At 53.3% G+C, this 26,877-nt stretch overlaps 11 protein-coding genes across 11 annotated transcripts; 8 read left to right on the forward strand and 3 right to left on the reverse strand.

Annotated features, from left to right (window-relative positions):
• Window positions 1-23: 23 nt before the first annotated feature.
• Window positions 24-1,019, reverse strand: AYL99_02247 (deoxyhypusine hydroxylase; the record flags this gene model as incomplete). The annotated part of the gene is made up of 1 exon (XM_018833763.1): window positions 24-1,019. One exon carries the CDS (start codon window positions 1,017-1,019, stop codon window positions 24-26), a length of 996 nt encoding a protein of 331 aa, XP_018696387.1.
• Window positions 1,020-1,411: 392 nt separating this feature from the next.
• AYL99_02248 (mitosis protein dim1) lies at window positions 1,412-1,843 on the forward strand (the record flags this gene model as incomplete). Its single annotated transcript, XM_018833764.1, has 1 exon — window positions 1,412-1,843. The coding sequence occupies one exon, from the start codon at window positions 1,412-1,414 to the stop codon at window positions 1,841-1,843; it is 432 nt and encodes a 143-aa protein (XP_018696388.1).
• Window positions 1,844-3,096: 1,253 nt separating this feature from the next.
• AYL99_02249 (hypothetical protein) lies at window positions 3,097-4,152 on the forward strand (the record flags this gene model as incomplete). Its single annotated transcript, XM_018833765.1, has 1 exon — window positions 3,097-4,152. The coding sequence occupies one exon, from the start codon at window positions 3,097-3,099 to the stop codon at window positions 4,150-4,152; it is 1,056 nt and encodes a 351-aa protein (XP_018696389.1).
• A 645-nt stretch (window positions 4,153-4,797) lies between these two features.
• AYL99_02250 (hypothetical protein) lies at window positions 4,798-6,747 on the reverse strand (the record flags this gene model as incomplete). The annotated part of the gene is made up of 1 exon (XM_018833766.1): window positions 4,798-6,747. One exon carries the CDS (start codon window positions 6,745-6,747, stop codon window positions 4,798-4,800), a length of 1,950 nt encoding a protein of 649 aa, XP_018696390.1.
• Window positions 6,748-7,305: 558 nt separating this feature from the next.
• AYL99_02251 (hypothetical protein) lies at window positions 7,306-7,767 on the forward strand (the record flags this gene model as incomplete). Its single annotated transcript, XM_018833767.1, has 4 exons — window positions 7,306-7,431; window positions 7,490-7,582; window positions 7,635-7,671; window positions 7,727-7,767. 4 exons carry the CDS (start codon window positions 7,306-7,308, stop codon window positions 7,765-7,767), a joined length of 297 nt encoding a protein of 98 aa, XP_018696391.1.
• A 670-nt stretch (window positions 7,768-8,437) lies between these two features.
• AYL99_02252 (hypothetical protein) lies at window positions 8,438-10,452 on the forward strand (the record flags this gene model as incomplete). The annotated part of the gene is made up of 2 exons (XM_018833768.1): window positions 8,438-8,488; window positions 8,539-10,452. The coding sequence occupies 2 exons, from the start codon at window positions 8,438-8,440 to the stop codon at window positions 10,450-10,452; spliced, it is 1,965 nt and encodes a 654-aa protein (XP_018696392.1).
• A 682-nt stretch (window positions 10,453-11,134) lies between these two features.
• AYL99_02253 (hypothetical protein) lies at window positions 11,135-11,912 on the forward strand (the record flags this gene model as incomplete). The annotated part of the gene is made up of 2 exons (XM_018833769.1): window positions 11,135-11,241; window positions 11,384-11,912. 2 exons carry the CDS (start codon window positions 11,135-11,137, stop codon window positions 11,910-11,912), a joined length of 636 nt encoding a protein of 211 aa, XP_018696393.1.
• A 3,933-nt stretch (window positions 11,913-15,845) lies between these two features.
• On the forward strand, window positions 15,846-16,502 carry AYL99_02254 (hypothetical protein; the record flags this gene model as incomplete). Its single annotated transcript, XM_018833770.1, has 2 exons — window positions 15,846-16,124; window positions 16,179-16,502. The coding sequence occupies 2 exons, from the start codon at window positions 15,846-15,848 to the stop codon at window positions 16,500-16,502; spliced, it is 603 nt and encodes a 200-aa protein (XP_018696394.1).
• Window positions 16,503-17,800: 1,298 nt separating this feature from the next.
• Window positions 17,801-20,827, forward strand: AYL99_02255 (hypothetical protein; the record flags this gene model as incomplete). Its single annotated transcript, XM_018833771.1, has 4 exons — window positions 17,801-17,888; window positions 17,946-18,075; window positions 18,131-18,307; window positions 18,361-20,827. 4 exons carry the CDS (start codon window positions 17,801-17,803, stop codon window positions 20,825-20,827), a joined length of 2,862 nt encoding a protein of 953 aa, XP_018696395.1.
• Window positions 20,828-20,975: 148 nt separating this feature from the next.
• Window positions 20,976-21,803, reverse strand: AYL99_02256 (hypothetical protein; the record flags this gene model as incomplete). The annotated part of the gene is made up of 1 exon (XM_018833772.1): window positions 20,976-21,803. One exon carries the CDS (start codon window positions 21,801-21,803, stop codon window positions 20,976-20,978), a length of 828 nt encoding a protein of 275 aa, XP_018696396.1.
• A 1,124-nt stretch (window positions 21,804-22,927) lies between these two features.
• AYL99_02257 (hypothetical protein) lies at window positions 22,928-26,740 on the forward strand (the record flags this gene model as incomplete). Its single annotated transcript, XM_018833773.1, has 1 exon — window positions 22,928-26,740. One exon carries the CDS (start codon window positions 22,928-22,930, stop codon window positions 26,738-26,740), a length of 3,813 nt encoding a protein of 1,270 aa, XP_018696397.1.
• Between the last annotated feature and the right edge of the window lie 137 nt (window positions 26,741-26,877).

Below are 26,877 nucleotides of genomic sequence, written 5' to 3' on the forward strand. Positions count from 1 at the left end.
CGCCGTCTAAAGCAAGCCCCCAGCTATGCAGCAGCCCCTGTTGGTATCGTGGCGTACTCCATTTCCCCGGTTTTTTCGTACACGGCCATATCGAGAGCAACAATGACGCTCTCGCGGACCACTTGCTCAGGATCATCCAAGAATCTCCTCAACATGTCCTCCACACCCGGTTCTTCTCCCAGACTGCCAAGCGCCTCTGCCGCCTCGTGTCGAACCATACTCTCTTCCTTTGTATTCTCCAGCACAGCTACTAAGGCGGGTATTGATGCCGGGTGTGAGAGTTGCCCGAACACGAAAGCCACCTCGTGTCGGAATAGTGCCGATGGATCTTTGAACCCGGAAGCGAGGGCATGAACGGCAGCTTCTGCCGTGGGGAGGTCGGGGGGGGACGCGAGGTCTCGCAGCGCGAACATGGCTCGATATCGCTGAAACATGGGTAATGAAGTGTCGAGGAGCGTCGCCTGTATGGTCGGGATTGAAGGGCTTCCTGAAGACAAAGGGAGAGGAGGCGCAGGGTCGATAGAGGCAAAGTCGCTTGGCTTCAGGCTTTCGCTTTGTCGGCTCTTAGAATGAGCCCAATTGATGCGGTCGACTGCAATGTCACATGTCTCTCTGACCACCACGGGCTCCCGCTCGTCGTCTTTCATTTGCTTCATGATTTGTAGACTTGACATGTCTCCCAGAGCTCCGAGCGCCTCGGCCGCCTCGTGTCTACACATTGCATCTTCTGACCTGTCTTCGAGGACCGCCCGAAGGAACGGGACTGCAGCTAGATTTCTGGTCTGTCCCAAACAATACGCCAGCTCGTGTTTCAAGAGCGCCGAGGGAGAAGCAAATGCAGCCGCAATTGCGTTTATTGCTGCTGTTGCTTGTGGTCCTGGGCTTTGTGAAGCGAGATGCTTGAGAGAGAAGAGGGCGCGAAAGCGTCGGGCAAGAGGGACATTCTCGGAGGTCAAATCTCGCCGCAGGACTGAAATGGTGGCGTCAATGTTCGAAGAAGGCTGCGGAGAGGTGGCCATGATTGATCTTGAGTCCTCTGGCCAATGCACGGATGTCAATAAACAAGGGCAAGAAGGTGGTGGAATTGCTGTTGAGAGGAGTTGTACGCAGGTGACAAGCACCCTTGGACTGATCACCCAAAATTTTCGCGGGGGGAAAATCCCTTATCGATAACGCCAGCCACTGCCAAGCCAGCCGTCGCTGCCCACCTAGTGCCTACTTAGCGAGCTAGAGATGCCTAAGCAGCAACTCCATGTTCTTGAATCTTCCAACCTTCTAGCTGCGCGCTTCTTTAACCATCTCGCCGTCTCTCCTTCTCCTTCTAACCTGTTCCTCTATCTCCAAACATCTCACAAGAACAAGATACTTACAACGACAACATCTCTCCACGATCCTCCTTCTCAACAACGCGATGGGTTCTGTCGTCATCCCTCACCTCGTGACCGGCTGGCACGTCGACCAGGCCATTCTCTCCGAAGACGAACGCCTTGTGGTCATCCGCTTCGGCCGTGACTGGGATCCTGACTGCATGCGACAAGACGAAGTCCTCTACAAAATCGCCGATCGAGTCAAGAACTTTGCTGTCATCTACGTCTGCGACCTCGATCAAGTCCCAGACTTTAAGCAGATGTACGAGCTCTACGACCCAGTGACTCTGATGTTCTTCTTCCGCAATAAACACATGATGTGTGACTTCGGCACGGGCAACAACAACAAGCTGAACTGGGTCCTCGAAGACAAGCAAGAGCTTATCGACATCATCGAAACGATCTACAAAGGCGCCAAAAAGGGCCGGGGTTTGGTGGTTTCGCCCAAGGACTACTCGACACGATACCGATACTAGGCAGCGACGGTGTTGTGATTTTGTCGGGCAAACAAGCTGAGCCTTATTTCGCGACGCTGCGAACACCGCTGTCAACGGCGGAATTTGCAGAAGCCAGGGAAGTTAGAAGATGACTTATGGTATTCGCTGCAGATGAACTGCCACATTGGCCACACGCCCAACGAAGGAGATGGTGCTTTTAGGAACTGGGAAATATGGAGTTGGAGCAGCTTTGGTTGGTCTCACTTGACATTCAATGAAACTCTTGCTGACACTACTTTGAATTCAAGTCTACCGTGACTATTGCTTCAGGAGTCCCATGATCTCCTAATTTGCTTCTCCAGGTACATAACCCTCTTCTGCCCCATTCGCGTTAGAGAAGGGCTATTGTCGCTCCCAATCCCAAGCGACAAACCCCTTCTCTGGATATCTCGCCGGCAGGTTATCCCAGCATGCCGAAGTCCAGCCCTTGCAACGACCCAGGAACACGTAGACGTTTTACCCACGCCAGGAAATATCCTCCCGTGACTCTACCAAGTATTGTGACTCGGTTGATGCCCAGTCGGCTTCCTACGTACAGAATACCCAAATCACTTTCCCTCTGTGTAAGGTCGACGTTGACCAGATCATGGGCCTAACAAGCATAGAAAAGAGTATCTGAATCGATCAATATGTTTATGTCCTTCAAATATACCCCGTACAGTTCTTCAATCAACGGCCATCTCACGTGCCCTGTCCACCGTGTACTTCCTGTCGATCTCTGCGGTGATTTAATTAGGGTGACCAAGTGGGGTGATATGGGAGAAGCGAAACCATCCACCACGCACCCTTGTAACGCCGCTTCGTTTCCATTCTCCATTCTCCATTCTCCATTGCGCCGCCGCCGTCAACGTCGATTGAGATCTGGCCACCTTTACCGCTTTTTCGTCCTTTTCAACTGCCCAACTCCACCAGTTCATGCATGGCTGGGGACGAATTTTTCCGGGTCGCCTGTTTCTCTGTCGTGTTCTACCTATCCGTCTCTCTTTGATTTTACGCACTCCAGCCCTTCCCACCATGAAATCTCGCCCGCTGCGGCCGTCGACTCCGTGCTGCCGGTAGGACTGCTTGGGAATGAAACTACCCCCTCCTCTTCCTCCTCCTCCTTTGGACTGCGCCGAGATCCTCTTCACTTGTACAGTAGTAGCAGTACCTTGACGACACGAGACTTGCTACCATTCCTCCCTGCGACAGCTCTATCCGGCTCAGGCCCCTCCTCCTCCCTTCGTTCCAACATGGCCTTCGGAACGATCGTCACGTTGGCCCTCCTCCCCGTCCTCATCTTCGCCCTGTGGCATCTCACCTCGACGATGCTCCCGCCCATGCCTGCCCTCCTCCGCAACAAGCGCATCATTCTGCTCATTGCCCACCCGGACGACGAGTCCATGTTCTTCTCCCCGGCTCTGCAGGCCCTCACGCACCCCTCTCTCCAAAACCACCTGAAGCTCCTGTGCATGAGCACGGGCGACAGCGACGGTCTGGGCGAGACGCGGAAACTGGAACTGGAAAAGGCGGCCATGACACTGGGGCTGAGGCGGAAGGAGGACGTCTTCGTGCTCAACGACGAGCGGTTCAGAGACGGCATGAAGGAGGACTGGAAGCCTGAGGACATCGCGCTCGTGCTGGCCAGTGCATTTGCGCCGCACCTGAACTCGCCGTGCGCGCCAGCGACCCCTGCGACCACCGCCGCATCGGATTCGGACAAGGAGAAGGACAAGGACCGACGCAAATCCAAAGCCACGCCATTGAAACATACCAAATCCTCCTCGCGGTCACCCATCGCGACCCCGCCAGCAGTTCCGGCGCAAAAGGAGGCGGAGGGGCCCCGCGCCACAATTGACGTGCTCATCACCTTCGACAAGGGCGGGATTTCAGGCCACCCCAACCACATCGCACTGTACCACGGGGCGGCCTTGTTCCTGCAGAAAATCATGAAGGGCCATTCGGGCTACGCGTGTCCGGTCACGTTGTACACGCTGCCCTCGATCAACATTGTCCGCAAATACTCGTTCGTCCTGGACGCCATCCCCACACTCCTGATGGGCATCTACGAGAGCATATTCGGCAACCTGTTCGGGATGACGAAGGAGAAAGGCAAGACCGCCACGGGGCCCAAAGGCGCCGCGGACCGGGTCATGTTCGTGAACGACATCTTCCGGTACTGGAAGGCACGCGAGGCCATGATCCACGGCCACAAATCCCAGATGGTCTGGTTTCGATGGGGCTGGATCGGGTTGGGCAGGTATATGGTGGTGAACGATCTACGGAGGGAGCGAGTCGTTGCCGGCTGAGAAGCAGAGGGAAAGGGGGAGATAGTTGGACACCAGACACCACCAGTAAATCGGGAGACAAATTTCATTCTTTGCTTCCTTCTGTTTTCTCTCGGTTTTTTTTTTCTCGGGACGGAGGAGGATGAAAAGCGGTCTTCAAAAACGAGGATTCATTCCCCGCAAGAGGAAGAAGGAGAGAATAGGAGTGAAAGGAAGGCAAGGAAGGGAAAGGAAAGGGATCAAATTGTCCCTCTTTTTTTTGGGTCTTCCTCAGGACATCCGCTCCCTTCTCTGGTGGCTTGTGGATGGAAGGGATGGATGGATGTGCAATCAATCAATAATGGGCGGGATATTTTTGACTCGACGCTTTCTTTCTTTCTTGCTTGTTCGCTTGTCCATGATATCCAATTTGGCCTTTTTTTTTGTGCTGCTTGTCGAAAGATTTAGAAGGGGAGCACATAAGGATCAAGGGCAAATTGTTGTCCTTTTCCTGAGTGGGAGAGAGACAGAGAGAGAGAGAGAGAGAGAGAGAGAGAGAGAGCCTACCGCGTTCCCGCAGAGGAAAGTTACCGCTCGATATGTACGCACATGATGATGGATGATGTTACACTTATTACACGTTCTGTACCACAGCCGGCCAATCCAAAAAAAACTTTGGCATCACTATCACTCCTGCTGTTTTTCCCCTTCTTCGTGTTCGTCTTCATCCCCCTCTTCGTCCCTTGTCGCCGATGCCTTTTTCCGACGTCCGCGCTCTGTCTTGCTATTCCCCGTAACCCCACCCCAGGGCTTCCAATCTTCGCTGTTATTGTCTGGGCCGGGTACCTGCGACCCCACGACCTGGCGATCGCTCAGCCGCTCTTGACGGACAGCCGCCTCGAACCGCAGGACCCAGTCACTCAGGCGCCCCGAAGAATCACTGCGGACTTCATCTTGAAATTTAGACAGAGCGTTCCCTGTCGGCCCGCGATGAATAAATCCTGCCGCATGGCGGAGACGAGTTGGTGAATAAGAGTCCAGCAGCATACGCATTGTGCCTGCCCTTGTTGTCTGGAGAGAGTTCGCGCTCTGGATGGCGGCGTGCCGGGACTCCCTTCCCCAGATACATACGTGACCTGTGGGAGTGTAGTAGGGGATGATATTAGGCAACCAATCTGTCCACTCTGCGATGATATTGGGAATGCCTCGGTATGGCCAGTCTGTGCCTTCGTCATGAGACGTCCAGTCTTTACGCTTGATCGTGTTGCGCACAGCGATAGAAATGAGTTGGATGTGACCTTCCAGCTGAAGGGAAGCAAGCACATATTTATGTTTCAAATCGAGGAACGCGGCGGAAGGCAAGCCATCATAGAAGATGTAATGATAATCGGCATCTTCAAGGAGGTGTCGAATTTGGTCGTACATTTCGGAGAGGCGGGTTCGTTCTTCTTCAAGCAGGACCATACACTGGCGGAGATCCTCGACAGCCTTGTAGAGTTTCCTGGCTTCAGATCTGGCTTTGACTCGAAATATCAGATCCTCGATTTTCGGTCGGACATTGTAAGGTTCGTTATGAAAGACGTGATAGACCGACTCGACTGCCCTGCGCGCAATGCGGCCTTCACCGTGGCCTCTCTCGATCCTAGCCTTGCTGTGTTGGATTGAGAGCACGAAAGTCCACTCCAGCAAATGGGTCCAGATATATTCCGGAATTTCCAGGTTATAGTTGCGCGAGATGTAGTCGAGGAGCATGCCTCCCAAGGCGACTTCATTGTTCGTCCCGAAAACATGGACGACGGTAAATAACAGCCGTGCAGAGGGCCGGAGGGGTGAGCCCTCTTCATAAAATGTGGGACTCTCCAGTTCCTCCTCGTCGTACTTGTCCAAGGCGTCCACATCTACGTTCCACACCGATTTGAGGACGCTCTTGACGCTGCCGAGGTCTCCTTCACGACCCATTGCAACCATGAGGTTGCAGAAGGTCGCTTCGTTGCCGTTCAAGCCCTGATTCACCAGTTCATTGAAGATACCCAGTGTTTCGAGCCTGATGGACTGTTCATTTTTTGGATTTTTGGGTGAGGCGACACCATGACCAAAGAAGCCGAGCGGTCTGGTCTCCAAAGACCGACGGAACATGTTATGCCGGACTATCCGTAATCGGTACCTTTCATGCCTGTTATATGCCTCGTTCCAGGTGAGGGCCTCCATGAAGTAGTTATAACAATCCAAATCAGGTTCAATGTCGTCTTCTCTCATGGCTTTGCGGAACACATTCCTAGCAAATGATCCCACTCCAGCTGCCGCCGTGCAGCGCAACAGATGGCGATAGACGTCGAGGCCGAGGGAGTGACCATGTCTTTGTCGTTGGGTGACCAGGGAATCGAGGATGTTGATAAATGTAGCCACACGCTCTTCCAAGGATCTGACTATTCGAAATTTCGGCTGGGTCTCCAGACTCGGCTTCAAGTAGCGAAATAGCTTTCCATAAGGCACAATGAAATGTTCGGGGTCCAATGCGCATATGGCACGTGCGAACGTCTGATCGTCTGCATTTTCGATGAAATCGTCTCCGATCTGAGGCGTCACCAGCCCCAGGAGTATCCGATCGGGGTTATTTTCTTCCAACAAAGCCTGCATTGACGCCAGTTTCCTAGCTCCATGAGTGGAATCAGGCGCCGACACCTCTTCGATCTCGTATTCTATCGGCGGAAGTTCATCGTGTTCGTCGAGCAGGGTCGATTGCTTCGGTAGTATGAAGGGAGAAAAGGAGACAGTCGTGGAGGATGAACGCTGGAAGCGGCGGGGGTAACGAGCATTGGGAAGACATAGTCCTGTGTCCCAATGCGCCGAAGAAGGGGTCTGTCGACGAAGAATGTGAAGAGTCAAGTGAGGAATCCGACTAGGCGAGGGTTGCGACAAGCCATTGAGTAACCTCACCAGAGGCAGCGAGCCATGCATCAATACACCGCAGACCGACGGCGACCCGAGCTGGAGCTGGAAAGAGTGGCAGCTAAGTCATTGAAAAAGTGTTCAAGTAGCTGGCGTTGAAGCGCAGTGAACGGATTTCGCATTCAGCAAGCAGCTCAAATTTCAAATGACGCCAAGTCTCACGACCCTTTCCAAACTAGTGGCCAGGGCTCTGCTATTCTTCGTCGACATTGAATTTATTTCACATACCACAGGCCCCAGCCCGTCATGGCCGACTCAACGGACGAAGCAGCCAATGCGGTGTCGGAACCGCTCGATCTCGTCCGGCTCTCCCTCGATGAGATTGTGTTTGTCCGGCTACGTGGAGATCGAGAGCTGAAAGGAAGACTACATGTAATGCTCGTCCGTGAGTCTGCAGCGAACTCGTGCTGACGCCTCCGGGGAACCATAGGCATATGATAGCCATTGCAACCTCGTGCTCGGAGATGTCGAGGAGACGATCTACACAGTTGAGGAGGAAGAGGACGGAGAGGAGACCGTCAAGGTCAGTTCTACCCAGCACAACAGCCACCCAGAGCACCGACTCACATTAGCAGACAACGAAGAAACAATCTGATATGCTGTTCGTCCGAGGTACATGCATCGTGAGGAACCTACTTAGCATTTGCTGTTGCTGACAAGCAAACAGGAGACTCGGTTGTGCTCATCTCTCCCCAGCCAGGTTCATGAGACTATGTGATCCACGTCAGTTTGGGTTCTTGATTCAGGCGAGCGAAAAGGCCATCCAAAGGCTTTCAGGGGTCCACCCCAAGCTCATGATGGAGCATACCAGAGCGATGGAAACCCAATTTGAAGACTGTTGGCCGGAACAGCGCCTCTATCAATGAGTCACTTGAAGCTGCAGTTCGTGGACCAGCGAGGGAAGCATTGGGAGAACTTGTACGTCGCGAGCTGCACTGTCCACTTGACGGTGCAAGAGTCACTTGTCTTGGATTGGTGACGGAGCAGAAGCATTTTTCAAGAGTCAATTTGCGAGACTCTGTGTTCGAGACAAAGGAGGCTGAAGCGCGTGGGGGCTAGCAACTGGGGAGGATGAGTCAGTGAATCGTGGTTCCCCGCTTGATACAGTTGTCACTGTCATGACTCCAACACTGCCTCCGTCTTATTTATGTACGTCTAACTAAGGGGCTCTCTGCATCTCTCTGTCTTGCATCTACTTCTTCTTCCCAGCCCTTCTGTCGACAGCATGGCTCAAGCCACGTCGTTAGCACTAGAGTAATACTGTGCTTTCTCTGCTGCTTGCAGCCTCACGATGATTCCCCGAATACCTCACTGATCGCGGGGTGAATCCGCTACTATTTTACTTTCCCCTCATCTCACAACCATCACAAGAAAGAGCATGGGCAGTCGCAATAAGCAGACACTGCAAGATCGCCGGAAAGGGGAGCTCGTGAGGGAGTATCAAGTCGTGAATGGGTTCAAGTTCTAACGCGGCGTCAGGCGCTCTCCGACTTCGCGGAGTATGTCGAACGACAACGAGCGAAGACGCGCATTCAGCACCCTGAATCCGTCGCTGCCTCGTCCGTCACCGAAGACCATGCCGAGCTCGATATCCTCGATCAACTAGACCTCTCGGACAGTCCCAGTCGGGCAAAACTAAAAGAGTGGCTGCTTGATACCTCGGAGGATGCAGCTGCAACGCTGCAGGATTTGTCGGGACTTGTACAGTCTCGGATCGACGAGGGCCATGGCGAGGCGCTCTTCGAGCTAGGTCTTGAGGATAACGGCGACTCAATGGGTTTCACCAAAGAGCAATGGGACCTTGCTATGAAACGCATCACTGAAGCGGCCGGTATGCTCAACGCTGCAGTCAATGTGCTGCTGACGTATAATGTTGGCGGCGATAAGGAGGCTCAATCAAACACGGCCAACGACCACTCAAGCCACGGCAAACTCCTCATTCGACAAACCCCGGCAACGGCCGAAGAAGTCATCGAGACGCGAATTGCCGTGGTTGGCAATGTCGATGCTGGCAAGTCGACCATGTTGGGTGTCCTGGTCAAGGGGAACTTGGACGATGGCCGGGGTAAGGCTCGAGTCAACCTGTTCCGCCACAAGCACGAGATTGAGTCTGGCCGTACCTCGTCCGTGGGGATGGAGATTATGGGCTTTGACACTCATGGTGAAGTTGTCACGTCCAGCGTGCCAGGTCGCAAACTTACCTGGGCGGAGATTGGAACTCGATCTGCGAAGGTCATCTCGTTTACTGATCTCGCTGGCCACGAGCGATATCTTCGGACTACTGTGTTTGGCCTCCTCTCTTCTGCACCGAACTACTGTCTGCTGATGGTGGCAGCCAACAACGGACTGATTGGTATGTCCAAGGAGCACCTCGGGTTAGCATTGGCCCTGAATGTCCCTGTCATGGTCGTCATCACCAAGATCGACATCTGCCCACCCCAGATTCTCGAACAGACAATCACGCAGCTCACGAGGATCCTCAAATCACCCGGAGCGAGGAAAATCCCCGTTTTCATCAAGACCTACGAAGAGACTGTCCTGACCGCCACACAATTTGTGTCCCAGCGGATTTGCCCCATATTTCAAGTCTCCAATGTCACCGGGGAATGCCTGGACCTTGTTCGCGCCTTTCTCAACATTCTTCCGCATCACGGTCATTACGATGACCAGGCGCCGTTCGAATTCCACATCAACGACACTTTCTCCGTCCCCTTTGTGGGCACAGTCGTGTCGGGAGTTGTGAAGTCGGGAATGATTCACGCCGGAGACAACGTCCTTGTTGGACCTGACTCGCTCGGACAATTCCAGACTACAAACATTCGATCCATTGAGCGGAAACGAATACAAGTGCCGGCTTGTAGCGCGGGCCAATCTGCCTCTCTGGCCCTGAGGCGGATCCGAAAGAAGGAAGTGCGCAAAGGTATGGTTGTGCTCCCGAAGCTCGAAGGCCCGCCGCCCAAGGTCTACCGAGAGTTTGTCGCCGAAGTCTTGATCCTCTCTCACCCTACGACGATACGACCAAAATACCAGGCCATGCTCCATGTCGGGCCGATCAGTCAGACCTGCGCCATCATCGAGATTGATCGTGAGTATATTCGGACAGGCGATCGAGCCACAGTCGCGTTCCGATTTGTCCAGAGGCCCGAATTCCTTGCCGTGGGGGACAAAATACTCTTCCGTGAGGGCAAGACCAAGGGTTTAGGGATTGTCAAGTCTCTGGAATACGAGGAAGGGTCACTGAACAAACAAGCGCAACAGAATGGGCAGGGATCGTCTAAAGGAGATTGGTCAAAGGACAAGTCCCAGGCGGAAGAGAAAGTCAGCGTGGTTTTAAAGGGTTCTGCATCGGCGGCGGCGGCGGGGTCACCAACGAGCGAAAAGAGGAGTAATTAGGTCGTGAGGAGCATTCGGCGTCTAGCAATGTGGGAATCCTCGGCATGTATTCTATGCGTGCTATCTATGCTGGAAGTTCTGACAGGTTGCCAGTACGTTTTCAAGCCAAAGTAAATTTCTTTTCTCTCTTAACAACTCTCTGCACAGCAACTTACATAGTTATACAACAGCACAGCACAGCACAGCAGGACTCTTCATAGACTTGACTCGTAGGTGTATTATACGACTGTTGAGCGAAATGACATGAATACTTTCGTTTCTTGTTTCCCGGCCTGACGACTCCTTGCCTTGGGGACTATTTAATATTGTTCTCAGAAGGCCGACTCTTCCGCCAATCAGCAAGCGGTATGTACTTCGGCGGCCAGACAGCTGCTTAGCGAGTTCCAGTGTGTACAGAGTACCGAGTAGTACGGGGTACATAGCTAGTGGCGCAGTCAGTCCATCACCAGCACTCTCCACTTTTCGAGCTGCGGCTCTCTTTATCGCTTTTCAAATGTCGCAGCAGAAGACAACAACAACAACACGACGACGACGTGTCGATCCTGGTCAGCGTGAAGAACAGACCGACAACGACGGAGGACTTGGGAACGTCAGGAGTAGTGGACAGAAGGATCAAAGAAGAAGAAGAAACAGGAGAAGAGACGGAGGCCAGGGAGAAGGAGAAGAAGAAGACGTCGTCGAGATGGATCAATCCCCCATCGTCCGCGCACTGCGGCGGCAGCCCGTCTGGATCGTGCTGGCCGTGTCGAGCGGAGCGTGTGCCGCCTTCAACGGCGTCTTTGCAAAGTTGTACGTTCTACGTCCGCGAGTAGTGCTGGGGCTCAAGTAGTTCCTCAGGACTTCATTCTCTGTTGGAGATCTTTTTGACCCTCCCCCCCATTTCGTCTCGCTCTTCCATGGCTGTCGTGCAAAGAACTAATTGATTAAACAGAACAACCACATCCCTAACATCCAACCTGTCCTCCTCGATCGCGACCTTCCTCTCGCTCTCGCCCAGCAACACCTTCGTCGACCTGGCCGTCCGGGGCACCTTTTTCCTGCTCAACCTCCTCTTCAACGCGCTGATGTGGGCGCTGTTCACGTCCGCCCTCACACGGGCCGAGTCGACCACGCGCGTCAGCATCATCAACGTCTCGGCGAACTTCGTCATCACGGCGGTGCTGGGTGCGCTAATATTTGGCGAAAAGCTGGGCGGGACATGGTGGCTGGGCGCGGGGATGTTGGCCGTGGGCAACGTCGTGATCGGACGGCGAGAAGAAGGCACCAAGCCTGGCGGGAGCGTTGGACTGGACGAGACGAGGGAGGAGGCGGAGCGGTTGATGGGCGGAGAATCAGAAAGAGGTGGCCGTGCCGAAGTGGACCTGGTAGAGTTAGACGACAATCCCGAGGGACTGTCGACGAGGCAGGGAGAGGCGCAGAGTAGGTTGAGGAAGGGAGAAGAGGTGGACGATCCGATCTGAGTCTAGCGAATGTGTCTGTCATCGTTCATCCTTTCCTACCACTTCGCCGCACACCGGGAGGTTGTGCTGGAAAATCTTGAAGGAAGCCGGACTTCCACGGACACTCGAAACAACATGGCAATGGTTTCCATGGAGGTGGCCCGTCGACTGCGCGACCTGGTATGTCAACTGTCATCGGCGGGAGCCGCCGAGAAGAGTATCGCGATGGAAACATCGCCGAAGACCTACAGTACAGTAGGGGTGTTGTGCTCGTCCTGTTCTCCACGGAAGGACGTATTCCGTGGTGCTTGAGGCGGCCGGCCCCGAACAAAGAGAAGGCATTATTCTCTGCCTTCATTCTCCTGCCTTCATCACGCATGGCACAGAAGCGGCTTTGGGAACGGGACAGCAGATGTATACCAGGTAGTTCTCTCGCGCACCCTTCGGGTTGGTCAGGAGACCGAGCAAGCATTGCGGAGCGTCACTTTCCGTTGTCAGGCTATTGGTCACATCCCGGAGTGGTATAAAGTGTTCAATTGCCGTCCTCACGCCACGAGGTGTACTCCCGCCTTTGCTGCAAAAATGCCATCCTTTAGTCGTCAGAGTCAATACGGATGTTAGCAACACCACCTCCCCTCCCTACAAGGAACTCTCTGAACCCACCTCACGAGAGACGTCCTTCGTCCCAGAGCTGGGATCCCGCTGAGTTCATTTTGTGGCTCCTGACTGTCCCTTGTGACGATGCTGAGTGCGGAATACTTTGGTACTTTTGAACCAGTGGGAGAGTCAATTCTGATTTTGATCACTTTACGCCGCCAGAAGGAATCGGAAACACCCCGCTCGACACCTGTTAGTCGTAGTTTGTATTCCGCCATGTACAATGCTGTGAGATTTGCTGCCGGAATGTGTTAGGAGACAGCCTGAATGATCATTCAAGTGCCACGCTCGATTCTCGAATAACTTCGATTCTCTGACATCGTGCCAGAAGTGGATCCATATGTATCAGTATCATTATTACGAGTACCAATGTGTTGGTTGGATACAAAGAAAGACGAATATGGATGTCATTGTGTCACCTCTGACTGCAGTATTCTTGGAGCCTCATGGCGAGCGGAATGCCAAAGTTGTCGTCGTTCCGCATCTGGTCCTTTGCAAATGCTTGGGCTATCAAAGACGACCGGTAAGTAGAATCTTTTGGCGGCATTTCTCACGACATGGAACGCCAGGGCAGTGGAACCAGGAGCATTTAAAGCGCCGATATTGTGCATCGTGTTTCATCTTCGTCTGAAGACGTTAGAAGTTTCTTCGTCAACCATTGTTCGTGCACATAAGCGCCAACTGGTGCCGGCATATGCTGTTCGAGTAGTCCATGTGACTGGTCTCCTGACGGAGCTGGACTACCGAGACATGAGCTGGGAATGTCCAAAACAGGAGACGTTCTTGAACACTAAGAAAGGTTTTTCGGAACCTCTTTAAACCTCAGCTAGTTAGGGTGAAAAAACCATAGCTCTGTCGGGGTTGACCGATATACCTACTGTACATGCAGACCTGCGTCCAACAAGCGAGATATCCGTGCTTGCAAGCGTGGTAAAGTGGAGAGATCGGGGGAGTCATCTTCAGCCTTGTATCTCGATCGAGTGGGACAGGTGGAGTGATGCAGCAGGGATAATAACAAGGGAACTTGCGTCCGCGAACATTGTGTACCTACAAGGTACGTGGTAGCCAGGAATCCGTGTCTGCCGATACGGGTAGAGCTGAGCAAGGAAAGAAGAACTATCTCCAAAAACCAGACTGGCCTCAATCGTTACGTTGATGTCGTGTCAAGCTGCAACTGAGGCTGGGCGTTGACCCCAGAGTAATAGGGGAGGGACGGGTTACTCTCGGAAACCGCATAATAGACCACGAAATGCTTGTAGAGCATGTTCTGATTGTGGTAGCGGCATTAAGAAAAAGCTCCCCTACGCTGTAACATCTAGGGTAATGTGCTGATTGAGATGATTGAAAGGTTCTGGAAACCGAAGCGAAGGAAGGCTTAGCCGGCAGAGGAAAATCCTTGACCCGAGCGACTTTATTCTGTACCTGTTCCGTACGGTGGAATGCCAGGATGAGCGTCAATGGCGCAAAAGAGAGCTTCGGATAGGCCGGCGGTTGCCCACGTCTCAGGGGGTGATTGGACTCTCTCCTGGCCCGACAATCTTGCACCGTCACCACCGTCATTGGCGTTTGCTTTGCTCAGCGTGCAGTGCCCAGTGGAACATCGGTTTCGAGGTGCATTATTCGGTAACACCAGCCCTTCTCGGACGTACAAGGGACATGGACGAGGGAAGCCAATAATTCTTTCCGAGCTCTTGGGTGCGGTAACAGCGAAAGTCCCTCTTATGTGCGTCGGGGTGGTCCGTAGGGCTCACCGAGTGCATGCCTGCATTGATTCTTAGACAGGAGGAGATGAAGTCGGCTGTTAAGGCGCATTGGATGTGGGGTAGCTGTGTCTGGCCGCTGAGACACCCATAGTATCAGGCGTCAAAAGCCTAGAAGTATGGGTGTTTAGGGGGCCATCTCTTTAGTAACCTGAGGTATTCTCAAACCATCATCTCCGCAGTTACCTCCTGTCTGGGCTCTGCTTTCCGGTCAATTAGTGGTCGGCAGCTCCAGGCACGGATGGCACAAATCGAGGTCCAAAGATGCAGGACTGCCGCTGATCTGCAAGGGCCGGACGCTTCGTAAAGCAGTTTTTGCATCGGCCGAAATAGCCCATGCGACGCGGGAAGGGTCCAAGAAGGAGGGACAGGACAAACGTCCAAGCGGATTGGGTAACACGAGGCGTGGATGGAGATGATTCGTGCACCGGTCGAGTGGTGGGATGATGGAGGGACAGGCGAGAAGGTAGCGATTCCTTCCACATCCATCATGGGACGAGGGGCGCAGGGGATGCAGCTCGCGTCTTGGTGTTTTGGTGGTAGGTGACTAGCTTCCAGGCCAAGTCTGGGGAGGGGGCGGTGGAAGGCAGGACCACGAGGGCAATGAGGCATGAGAGGGCAGGGAGGAGGCAGGGCGAAGGCGATTCGTGCAGAAAGCGCTCGTCCCTAGGCTGGAAGAGATTAGCGGGACTGGCATATTGTGGGCGAGAGCGGGTCAGGATCGAAACAACACACCCTCCAGGACGGGTGTGGTCGGTCCCTGTGCTCAGAATTACGCCTGCACAACACGGCCAGACTGAGGGCTGCGTGCAGAGCGTTGGACTATTCCGAGCCTGTGGAGTCGGGCAGAGGCAAATTTCATGGCTGTCCCCGGCAAATTGAAGCCCTCGTCGTGGACTAGGGCGCATTAGTAGGAGACGCCTTGACGTTTTAGCAGCGAATGACAGGCGTCGCTCCCGGCACCACTGCCTAAGACAAAGCGGGTCTTGTGTCCAAGTTTGTCCTGCACTTTCAACTAGCCCTTGGATGGTGCTGGTCGCCCTGATATTTCCCGCCCTCGCCGGCTTCCTGCGCTGGGTCCCTCGCACCCTCTGGCCTCTCAGCTCTCCCGATTTCTGCCTTTTCCCTCGCCTTCTTGCCTTCCCTCCACCGCCTGTTTGGCCAGCCAGTTCGCAAATCGACCATACATCACCATCCCACCGCTGCTTTCCATCTCACTTACACTGCCATTATCTACTACCTGCCACCCACTCTCGTCCTCCCTTCAGCCTTTTCCTCTCACGCCTTGTTCCTACTTCTCTCCTCATTGACGCCTGTTCCAAACATTCTTGCCAACCAAGATCTGTCCAGCATAGACCCTCTGCGCTTGTTCCAAGAGGCTCCTTCTTGCATCAGCTGACACCTATTGTTTTTTTGCCACTGTTTTCCCAGCTGGCCTCCCTCTCGACACTACAAACTGCACCGCTGCGTTCCCTTGCTAGACCTCTCCTGTGTCCTTCCCGGTCATCCTCAGCTGCAAATCGGATCCAACTACAACATGTCGACCTACTACTACACTGCCCATCAACAACATCAAGCCACCAATCCGCAGCCGATGCCCCAGACTCATAGCCACCATGGCCGGTCTCGACGTGCACCTCGATTGTCGGCGGCCCAAAACTCCCATCGGCAGTTCCGAGCGCCCAAAGTAGTCAAGGAGATTGTTGTCACCGAGCCTCCAAGCATGAGTGCATACCGGGCGCGGTTTGAGGCAGGCCGGTCGTTCGACCTGGACGACGATCTGGAGTTCTGCCCAAACCTCTTGACATTCGATGAGGTTTGTGGCGAGCCTCTCTCCACAACTTCATCTCTTACTGACTTCTTCGCAAAGCGTCAGTCGGTAACGTCAGGGTCGTCGGATCGTTCATCGTTGTCGAGTGGCTCGCCGGATTCATCTCCTCTCCAATCCCAGATTCAACCCCAACAAATAACACCCGCCCTGTCCATCTCCTCTGCCGTCACGTCCGCGTACATGTCCCCGCCGAGCTTCGCCGGCAACCACAACAACCTCAAGATCCACCAGCCGTCGGCGATCCGTTCTCGCAACAACGCCATCCCGATTGTGAATCCCTCCACAGGCAACCGCATTGCGAGCCCACCGTCATCCATCTCGCCAGGTATGATGCAGCAAACAACTGCCGCCCGCCGGTGGTAAGAGGGTCTCTGTCCTTGGGAGTGCTCTACCTCCGTGCTAGTCGTCATTGTGTCGCTGTATTCGTTCTGGTCGGTGTTATGATGTGTCGCTTGCCTTTGTGCTTTCCCGTGCCTGTCAACCCCTCTCCTCACCCCTACCTCGACTTCTCACCCACACCTTTGATTTGTACATATGTATCTCACGACGAGGAAAATTTTGTTCATTTTTCAACGAGCGGAAAGGCATAGCGATTCGACGAAGTTGACATCATGATACCAGATATTTGTGGAAGACAGGATCAACCAGGAGTACGGTGGCACAGCGATTTCAAAAAGACGAACTTGATTTTAGCATGGAGTTTCCCGAGCATATCCAAAGGTCAAGAGGATCATGATAGACAACGATCATCATCATATTGGCGGTTTTCATTTATATGTGGATTTACGGGAGTTTGCACATTCGGCATCTTGGGGGGAGGAAATGACAGATGAGAAAACATAAGAGATACCAGATGGGTTGATGTGGGTTTTCTGGTTGGGTATGTTGGTTCCAGCAAGGATGGAACAAATGCACATCTCACGGTTGACGGCTGGCTTAAAACGATATCGGACTTTTCATGGGCCACATTCTTGTCCAGCACAACGGTCGGTGGGGATAGCCGCCGTTATGAGATGTATTTCTAGTTAATAGAAAGCCGCAAAAATCACGAGTATTGATTTCTATTCAGACATGATCGATTACATCGTCAGCCTCCTGTTCTGTTTTGAGACGTGTAGCCCTCGTACTGCATCGTCCGTCTTCATACACTGTGGGCTACCCACGTACTCCGTACCTGGATTGTAGAAGCTCATGCATAGCCTCGATCTTGTTTCCACAGTTCAGCTCTGCAAGGTACCAAACGTATGTTGACTCATCTCTGCCATTCGGTGTACGTTCACCGGTGGCAGTGCAGATAAGTCCTCTGTGAGTACAAACCGAACAATTGGTCAGATTCAACATGGGATTGGTAGGCGGCCGTCTAGGTGGGGTGGGAGATGTGGCTTGTGTACACGTTGTATTCCAGAACGCTGAACGAGATACCTCTAGCCCTGCTGTCCCGTCTGGCCGGTATAAGGTCAAGTCACTGCACAGTCGGGGGTGGTTTTCGGCGGGTGATATACCTTGGACCTGGTGACAGGTGCTTACAGTGCAGGCCTGAGAAGTACGTCGAATTCCATCTTGGCATTGGGCATTCTTCGTGGAAGACCAAGACCGAGCCCACCGCTTTTTGCTCTGTAGAAACAGCAACGACTTCTCTGAAAACGAGACATCGGTGCACCATGGCTCTATTCACGCGGAATGTCCTGCTGTGTCTCTTTCTGGGCTTGATACTGTTCAGCCTTCAAGCCCATGCATTTGGTGCTGGCAGTGCGTGGCCACCTCGAGATATTTGCTAGGCAAACCCCTCACTGACATTGAGAATAGATATTGCCTCTATCTCTGCTGTAGAGGGCAAGAACTGGCGCCATGGGGACATTGAAGATGTCTTGAAGACCGTGGCGTGTATCCGTCACCACAAATGGAATTCGATGATGATCAAACGTGTCTACTTTGGGTATGTCTATCCCCCATCTGGCGCAATTCATACAGGGCTAACCATCCGTTTGTAGTAACTGGCTTCGAGACTACTCTCAGGCTATGGATACCGGTGCTCTGAAGAAAGCACAGCCGGAAACCATTCGCATTTTGGTCTGGCTGCTATCATTCCTCGGATTCGGTTATGCTACAGCGGAGTTCGAGGTTACTTCGGAACGCTTGGGGGTATATCGACCTGAAGAGCACATCGAGTGTGTTGTTTCCTTTTATTGCTGTCGACACCAAATGCTAACAAGATCGCCAGCAATCCCAAGGACTACAATGACAACGAGGACGCTCGAAAGTACGATGTCCGCCTCCGGGGACCCGTGCGAGACATTGAACTACAAATCGACATGGAGACTGGAATGAAGAACTATATTGCCAATGGGAAAGGTGACTGGGCTACCAGCGCTGCTTTCGTCAAATACAGCTTTGAACGCAGCATCCACCACGGCCGTCTTTATACCAATGGCAACGGGTTCTTTAAAGGGAAAGACGAAGATCTCGCCGAGGCTCTGAGATGTCTCGGACAAGGCTTACACACTCTAGAAGACTTTGGTGCCCACACAAACTACGTTGAGCTTACGCTTCGAGAAATGGGCTTTCACAATGTGTTCCCTCACGTTGGAACCGCCACCGCCATAAATCTGCATGGAAAGCATGTCTTCCCCCTTATCACCGGCACTTTCGGGATGGTTGACTTCTATCACTCGGTCCTTGGAGAGGCTACCGACCATTTCACCCAGAGTGAAGTCAACGAGATGGACAATGCTCTCGGCACTGCCCAGCAAGCGGCGCAGTCATCAAACCCCTTGATGACCCTTGTCAAACTTCTTTCTAAGGTCCCAGGAACCAAAGGTCTCTGCGATGAGGCCGAACAGCTGCAAGCAAGCGCTCAAGCCCAAGGACGTGCCAATCAACAAGAAGGCTATGGGGGCCATGGGGGATACCGTGGAGTAGATAACTATCGAGAGTCTTCAAGGGGAATTGATGACTGGGATAGTAGCCGTGCATCTCATCCAAACTATCCATCGCAGCCTCAGGCATATGATGCAAATCCTTGGAATCAACAACCCCAGTCTGGTTATCAGCCGCATTGGGAGCAGAATCCGCCTCCGTACCAACAGCAGCACCAATGGCATGATCAAGGCGTGTCGCAGAGCTATGACCATCCACCGCCTCCCCAACATCAGTCTCAGTGGCACGATCAAGGAGCAACACAAAACTATAGCACACATGACCAATACGGGGGTGCACATCAGGGTTGGCAGCAGCCACCGATGGAGCCGTGGCAACAGCAAGCGCAACGTCCGGGTGCTGGTACTTCACAGCCTCTGCAGTCAGCTATTCCCGCACAAGAGCCACCTCAACCATCACAATCTGGTGCGCCCGCTTCAAGCGCTCTCGAGGGGCTTCCAAGCTTTGACCCTGCGAAGACGGTCGCTCAGATCTATCCGATCCTGGCATTCCGCGACAAAGTTGTCCGGACAGTCAGCAGTATCATTGAAAAGATTCCGGGTCTAGAGGCGCTTGTCGACCGTATTACCGAGACTCTAACAGTATTTATCCTTTCGCTTTTGGCACCTTTTGTCCGACCGCTTCTCAACGCACTCTCGAAGGCTCTCCAATCGGGAAGTGAGGGCGTCCTGAGTTCATCTGCAAAGCATCAATTCGAAGTCTGGACGGATCCACACTCGACTGATCCTACCCATTCGATGCTCAGCAAGGACCACTTCAGCAACTTACTGAATGAACCAGCTGGCAATGTGGCGGCCGAGATTCTCAAATTCATTGCTCCCCGCGTTCTATATGCCTGGGAACACCCTGATGTCCCAGTGCAGCAGGTCCTGCACGATGTCGAGATAATATTCCATCATCCCGCCATCCGAAATGAAGGGCTAGAGGTCCACCGGAATATGTTCGCTGCCGTGAAGAGATGGGTGGATGGCTTGCCTGACAGAGGACGTAGCCTCGAGGCGGTTTTGAGTTCGGACGCGGTGCGAGCAGGCAAAAATCACAAAGCCGGCGTCAATCCGCATACTCAGCATTCTGCTCCAAACACAAGCGGATCGCATCAAGCGAGTTCTGGCACACTGGGAGGACTTGCGAGTTTCATTCCAGGCCAGCAGCACCAGGGCGGTGGCGGAGCTCATCAGTCCTCGTCAAGTTCGGGAGCATTTGGTGGACTGGCGAATCTCATCCCTGGAGGACACCAGAGTGGCGGCCAGGGGAGCAATCCACTTGGAATGGTAGGTGACGTTCTCGGAAACTTCACGGGCCATAAACCAGCGCAACAACACCACGGGGGAGGTGGCGGTCTGAGCAATATGCTGAGCATGGCCGACAAGTTGCCCATTCCAGGCTCATTCAGCAAATACACGAAGCTGATGGGTAGCTTCCCTGGAAGTGGGGCACGAGGCCTGGATGAACAGGATATTGGACCAAGTGGCAGTGACCTAGGGGGCTCGACAGAGCTGCGTGAAGCTGCGTTGTTGGCAGATCGCTCTGCCGCGGGTGATAGATCGCCCAGTCCCATGCCCATGCAGCCACCTGCTGGATATGAGCAATACGGTCGACAAGACGTCGGTGGTTATGGATATGGTCAAGAAGGACAAGACTATCAATACCAGACTTCCTACCAGGATCCTTACCAGAGCCAGGGGCAGTATTATGGTGGTGGTGGTGGTGGCGGCGGCGGCGAGAGTGCGGGCTATTATGGAGGACATTGACAGAAGGTCGCGATCTAGAGGCCACGAGAGGAATGTGTAGGCAATACACTGTGTTACGAGTGACGCTCACATCTCAAGAAGAGTGTCCGAGTCATAAGATTATCAATGAATTTGTTGACGCCGCTCAGAAGAAGGAAGGATGCAAGAGTTACAACTTATCAAATCCGCCGTGTCTCCCTCGACCACCAGCAAATCGAGCAGCCCCTTGGATGCTCTCCGACTGCACAACCTTGACGCCGTGGTCATACTCATTTTTCATCGCATCTTCAAAGTTCTGGGCATTGTATGCCGCATAGTAGCAAGAATTCCGGTCAGCGTTCATGCACGCGTTGGGGAACCTCAGCAGCAACTCGGCGATTTTGGTGGCTTCTTCAAGCGCCTTACCCTTGGGAACAACTCGATTCGCAAGACCCATAGATAGAGCTTCCTGTGCCAAAACTGGTCGCCCCGTGAGAATCATATCTAGTGCCCGTCCCAAGCCAACGATAGCTTGCAGGCGGACTGTTCCACCATCGATCAGGGGCACGCCCCAGCGACGACAGTAGACGCCAAATACAGCGTCCTCCTCGACCACCCGCATGTCAGCCAAAAGGCTCAGTTCGAGGCCACCGGCGACAGCGTGACCCGCCACTGCGGCAATCACGGGCTTCCTAACCTGCAACCTCGACGGACCCATGGGACCGCAGTTGCGATCTTGGACCGGTTGCAGATGATCTCTATCCAGCGGGTCTAGAGTAGCTGGATCTTGCTTGGATTGCGCCGTCAGGTCGACCAGGTCTGCGCCAGCACAAAAAGCTCCCTCGGAACCGGTCAGGACAGCGACCTTTTGGGATGTGTCTTCCTCGAAATCAATAAAGGCAGAGTACAGGGCCCGGGCGGTGGGCGGGTTGACTGCATTGCGGCGATGGGGTCGTGTGATTGTGATTGTCGTGATCCCAGACGGGGTTTTCGAGACGGCGATTGGCGATTCGCTCATGGCTGCTGTCCTACCGAGAGGTGGTATAAAGAAGAAACAGCAGGGGAGGGAACAAGGCAATTGGCTTTTCTAGGCGAGCTGAATGCTTGACGAGGCGATGCTCGGGTACTGTTACTGAGTAGCTTTGCGAGGTGCAGGATGCATGAGGAGAAGTTCCGAGGCTCACAAGGCTGCGGCACAACCTGCCACGTGATTGACCGACTCACTTCTTGATTCTCGTACTCGGTACCTCACCTAATCTTAAACCCTATCAAGGGTAGAGTGGTACATGGGAATTGTGAGACTTGGCTTGACAGGTCTTGCACAGACGTTTCATACCTTCTCCAGCTGATGAATTGCAGGTAGCGCAGTAATGTAAATAGAGGAGCTCTGTACGGCGTCTCGCCTGTCTTTGTCGCTTGTCGCTACCAAGTGCTGAATCGGTCACCACTCGATCAAATGAGCTCTCCACTGCGCCACCAGTGTGGTTGCGTTGCTGCAGTCGGATGGCCAGGTTTGAAACCTGATGGGCAGCAAACATGGCTGTTTGCCTATTTGCCATAGTACAACCGATGTGGGCACCTGGGCGCCAAAACCGGGCCGCCTAGACTAGGGGGGGTCTAGGCATTGAACCGCTGCTTGGACACGGGCGGTAGTACCGGGACTGATTGGCTCTCAGGGCCCGTTGCCCCCTAGGAGCCTCTGTGCGTTTGGCGGTGCGCCAGCCACGACGTCACTGCGTGTTTGGAGGCATGCGATCCTCACACTGGCATATCTCGATCTTGCGTTCCTTGCCTCTGATCGTCAGAACACGTACTCTCCAAGCCCTTTATCCAACTTTTTGATCTCTTGCTTTCCTTTGTGTTGATCTTGTCTTCATTCTCCATTTCTTACAACGACCTTCATTAACGCCCTGCCTGTCGCTTTGTCTCTGCAACTTATTTCGAGTCCCTGAAAGCACGGTCTCTTTCACCCGTCTTGTCACTGACGTCCCCCTCGGTTTACACCTTCTTTGATCTCAAACGAATACGCGGGTCGTCACGAGAGAAAATAGTCATGCCACGACCGATCCTCTGATCACCAACGTTTAACGATACACTACTTCTCGCCGTGGAAGAGTTGAAGATTTCCGCAGTAATACCAAAATGTCGTTGAACTCTACCCTCAATCTCGGTGGGAATACCACCGCAGCAGAACAAAAAAATGGCCAAAGCGCTGGTCAATTCGCGGCCTCCTTCGTCACTGCCATAGCAGTGTTCGGGATCCAGATCGGATTGTTTCTGCTCATCAAGGACCGCTTCGCTAGAATATACCAACCGCGGACATACCTTGTCCCAGAAAGAGAAAGAACTAATCCATCACCTCCAGGCTGGTGGAAGTGGATAAAGCCCGTGACGAGCACATCCAACTCTGAATTCGTCCAGAAGTGTGGCCTGGACGCCTACTTCTTCCTCAGATATCTGCGGACGTTGCTCAAGATATTTGTCCCCGCCGCCTTGGTCATCTTGCCAATTCTCATCCCTCTCAATCTGATCGACGGTCGTGGGGCCCGATTTGCACTCGGCAAAAACGAGAACGCAAGTAATGTCACGGGCCTAGACCAGCTTGCCTGGGGAAACGTCGCTCCTGATCACACAGGACGATACTGGGCTCACTGGCTGCTGGCTTTGGCGCTGATTGTCTGGATATGTTATGTATCTTTCGACGAACTCCGCAACTACATCCGGATGCGACAGGCTTACCTGACGTCTCCCCAACATCGTCTGCGTGCCTCTGCTACCACTGTCCTGGTGAGCTCGATCCCTCAGAAGTGGTGCAATGTCGAGGCTCTCGATGGCCTCTACGACGTTTTCCCCGGCGGGCTTAGAAACATTTGGATCAACAGGAACTTCGATGAGCTCAGTGACAAGATCAAACGGCGCGATAAGCTCGCCCAAACCCTCGAAGCAGCCGAGACCGAGCTCATCAAGAAATGCTTCAAAAAGCACGAGGAGAACGTGGCCAAAGCAGAGAAGGAGGCTGGCAAAAAGATCACCAAAGAGGAAAAGAAGCTGCGAGCAACCATTAGAAATGAAGCCGGTGATCGAGCAGCTCATGGTCACGGCACCACAACTGGAAATCCTCATCAGGTCGAGCATAATCTTCACGATGTCATTCATGGCCATGAAACTGGTTCTCTCTCGGAGTCGAGCGATGATGAGGAAGAAATTCCCGAACCTCAACGTGACAGATTCAATATCCCCATAATTGGCGGGGGTATATCTGCGGTCACTCGAGGCTTGGACAAGGTTGGCAAAGGGATCATGGGAGGTATCCATGGAGTCAACAAAGGAGTCAACGGCACCCTCGACACCACCAATGGCTTCGTGGCGACTGATGCTGACCGAAAGGAAATGGGCCGAAGCTCTCACGACGACGACGATGATGAAGGAGCTAGTCCAGCGACACCCAAGAACCACAAGAAATTTGGACAGCCGCGAGCAACAGGTGCTAGAGATGCCTCTGCAAAGAATGAGAGCTCAGTTGGTGACCGTGGAAGGTCAATGGAGAAGTCGCCCTATGAACGACCACAAAGCCCAATCTCTCAAGGTAGTACAATGGGGGGTGAAAAGGCTCGACCGGAGAAGCAACTGTCTAGATTTGGCAAGTTGAAAAGGGCCATCGGTCTGGGCTCGGACGAAAAAGAACCTGTCGACTACCCGTCTGCATTCGAATGGAACTTTGAGCACGACCCTGACGATGCAGTGTGGCGGCGTTATTTGAGTGAGAAAGATCGTGACACCATGAGACTACCAATATTCGGCTGGCAATGGATGCCATCGCTGCCTCTGTTGGGCGAAAAAGTTGACACAATTCGATACTGCCGGAAGGAGGTCGCTCGGCTCAATGTCGAGATAGAGGATGATCAAGCTCATCCTGAACGGTTTCCTCTGATGAATTCCGCCTTCGTCCAGTTCAATCACCAGGTGGCGGCACACATGGCGTGTCAAGCGGTCAGTCACCATCTACCCAAGCAGATGGCTCCACGCTTGGTCGAGATCGATCCCAACGATGTTATTTGGGACAACATGTCCATTCCATGGTGGTCAGCATATATCAGGACAGGTGGGGTCGTCGCCATTGTGGTTGGTATGATCATCCTCTGGGCCATCCCCATCGCCTTTACGTCGGCTCTTTCACAGCTCGATACTGCTGCCAAGACGTGGACCTGGCTGCATTGGGTTCTCAAAATCCCAGCCTGGATCCGGAGTGTCCTTCAGGGTGTGTTGCCAGCGACTTTACTTGGTCTCCTGCTGTTCCTGCTCCCTCTAATCCTCCGTTTCTTGGTACGATGTCAAGGCACACCGTCTGGGATGCTGGTGGAGCTCTCGGTGCAACGCTACTACTTTTGCTTCCTCTTTGTCCAGCTGTTCTTGGTCGTCTCGATTGCTTCAGCCTTGACCCAGTTCTTTGCGCTGTTCACAAGCGTAGACGGCTGGACCAACGTCCCCAGTCTTCTCGGCACCAACATCCCCAAGGCCAGCAACTATTTCTTCTCATATATGCTCCTGCAAGCCTTGTCGGTGAGCGCTGGAGCACTGCTCCAGGTTGGGTCACTCATTGGATGGTTCATCCTTGCTCCTCTATTTGACAATACAGCCCGGGCCAAATTCACACGACAGACCCAGTTGCAAAACATTCAATGGGGAACATTCTTCCCCGTGTACACGAATCTGGCTTGCATCGGCTTGATCTATTCCGTTATCTCGCCTCTGATCCTTCTTTTCAACATCGTCACATTTGCGCTATTTTGGTTTGTCTATCGGTACAATACTCTGTATGTCAACCGCTTTACTCGCGACACCGGAGGCCTCTTGTATCCCAACGCCATCAACTTCACCTTCGTGGGTGTCTATGTAATGGAGGTTGCTCTGATAGGCATGTTCTTCTTGGTCAGAGATCAACACGGGAATGTCTCGTGTACGGGCCAAGCAATCGGGATGATTATCATTCTCATCCTCACCGCCGGCTATCAATTGCTGCTGAACAATGCTTTCAGTCCGTTGTTCCGATATCTTCCAATCACTCTCGAAGACGACGCGGTCCGGCGAGACGAGGAGTTTGCCCGAGCAATGCAAAGGAAACACGGACTCATTGAGGACGAGAATGAAAACGAGGCTCTTGAAGACCAGCTGGAGCGTAACGAGCGACAGTCCATGGAAGAAGACCGCCAACAACAAGAAATCGAACTACAAGATATTGAGAGGGACAGACAGGACAGGCTCGGGGGGCAAAAGTCTCAAAAGTTACCCGATCTTGAACCATACGAGTTTCAGAACCCAGAGGTTGCCATGAATTTGGACCAAGAAAGCAGGGGCGTTCGAATGATGAAGGCAGCAGCCCAGAAGACGGCCGATCGGACCAAAGGCCTTGTGCCACGGACCATTTCTCAAAAGGGCTACCGCAAGTCCTGGGCCGACAGGGACAACACCAGGAACCGACGAGCATCCAACTTTGGCGAATGGGAGAGTCCCTCACAAAGTAGAAACCTGACACCAGGGGCGTCAAAGCATCAGAAACACCATCTGCAACAGCCCAAGGATGTCTTTGACAAGCTCAACAACTTCAACCCGGTAACGGGTAACGAAAAAGATGTGGAAGCACAACGCGCGGCTCGGAACCAACTTGCGGACGCTCTCTTTGGCGGAGTCAATGACGAATTGGAGGACCTGACACCGGAGGAGCGCGATAAGCTCGTGCAGAGGGCATTCCAACACAGTGCGCTCCGAGCCCGAAGGCCGGTCATTTGGATCCCTCGGGACGAACTCGGCGTTAGTGACGACGAGGTGCACCGGATGGGCCGCTTCAGCAGTCATCTCTGGGTCAGCAATGTCCGGCAGGGCCTCGATTCCAAAGGCCGCTGTGTTTACAGTGGTGCTCCACCCGATTTCAGCGAAGTGGATGTGATACAGCTCTAAATGCTTTGCATGAGAGCAATATAATGAATGAAGGGAGGGGGGCGAATTGATGAAAACAAATCGCCAGTCATAGCGCGGCGTTTTTTTGCATTCACGTCCGGCGAGTCGATGTGTATACACATCACGAAAGCAACTTG

Source organism: Fonsecaea erecta (genome assembly GCF_001651985.1).
Source record: "Fonsecaea erecta strain CBS 125763 chromosome Unknown Scaff2, whole genome shotgun sequence".
Taxonomy (NCBI): Eukaryota; Fungi; Ascomycota; class Eurotiomycetes; order Chaetothyriales; family Herpotrichiellaceae; genus Fonsecaea; species Fonsecaea erecta.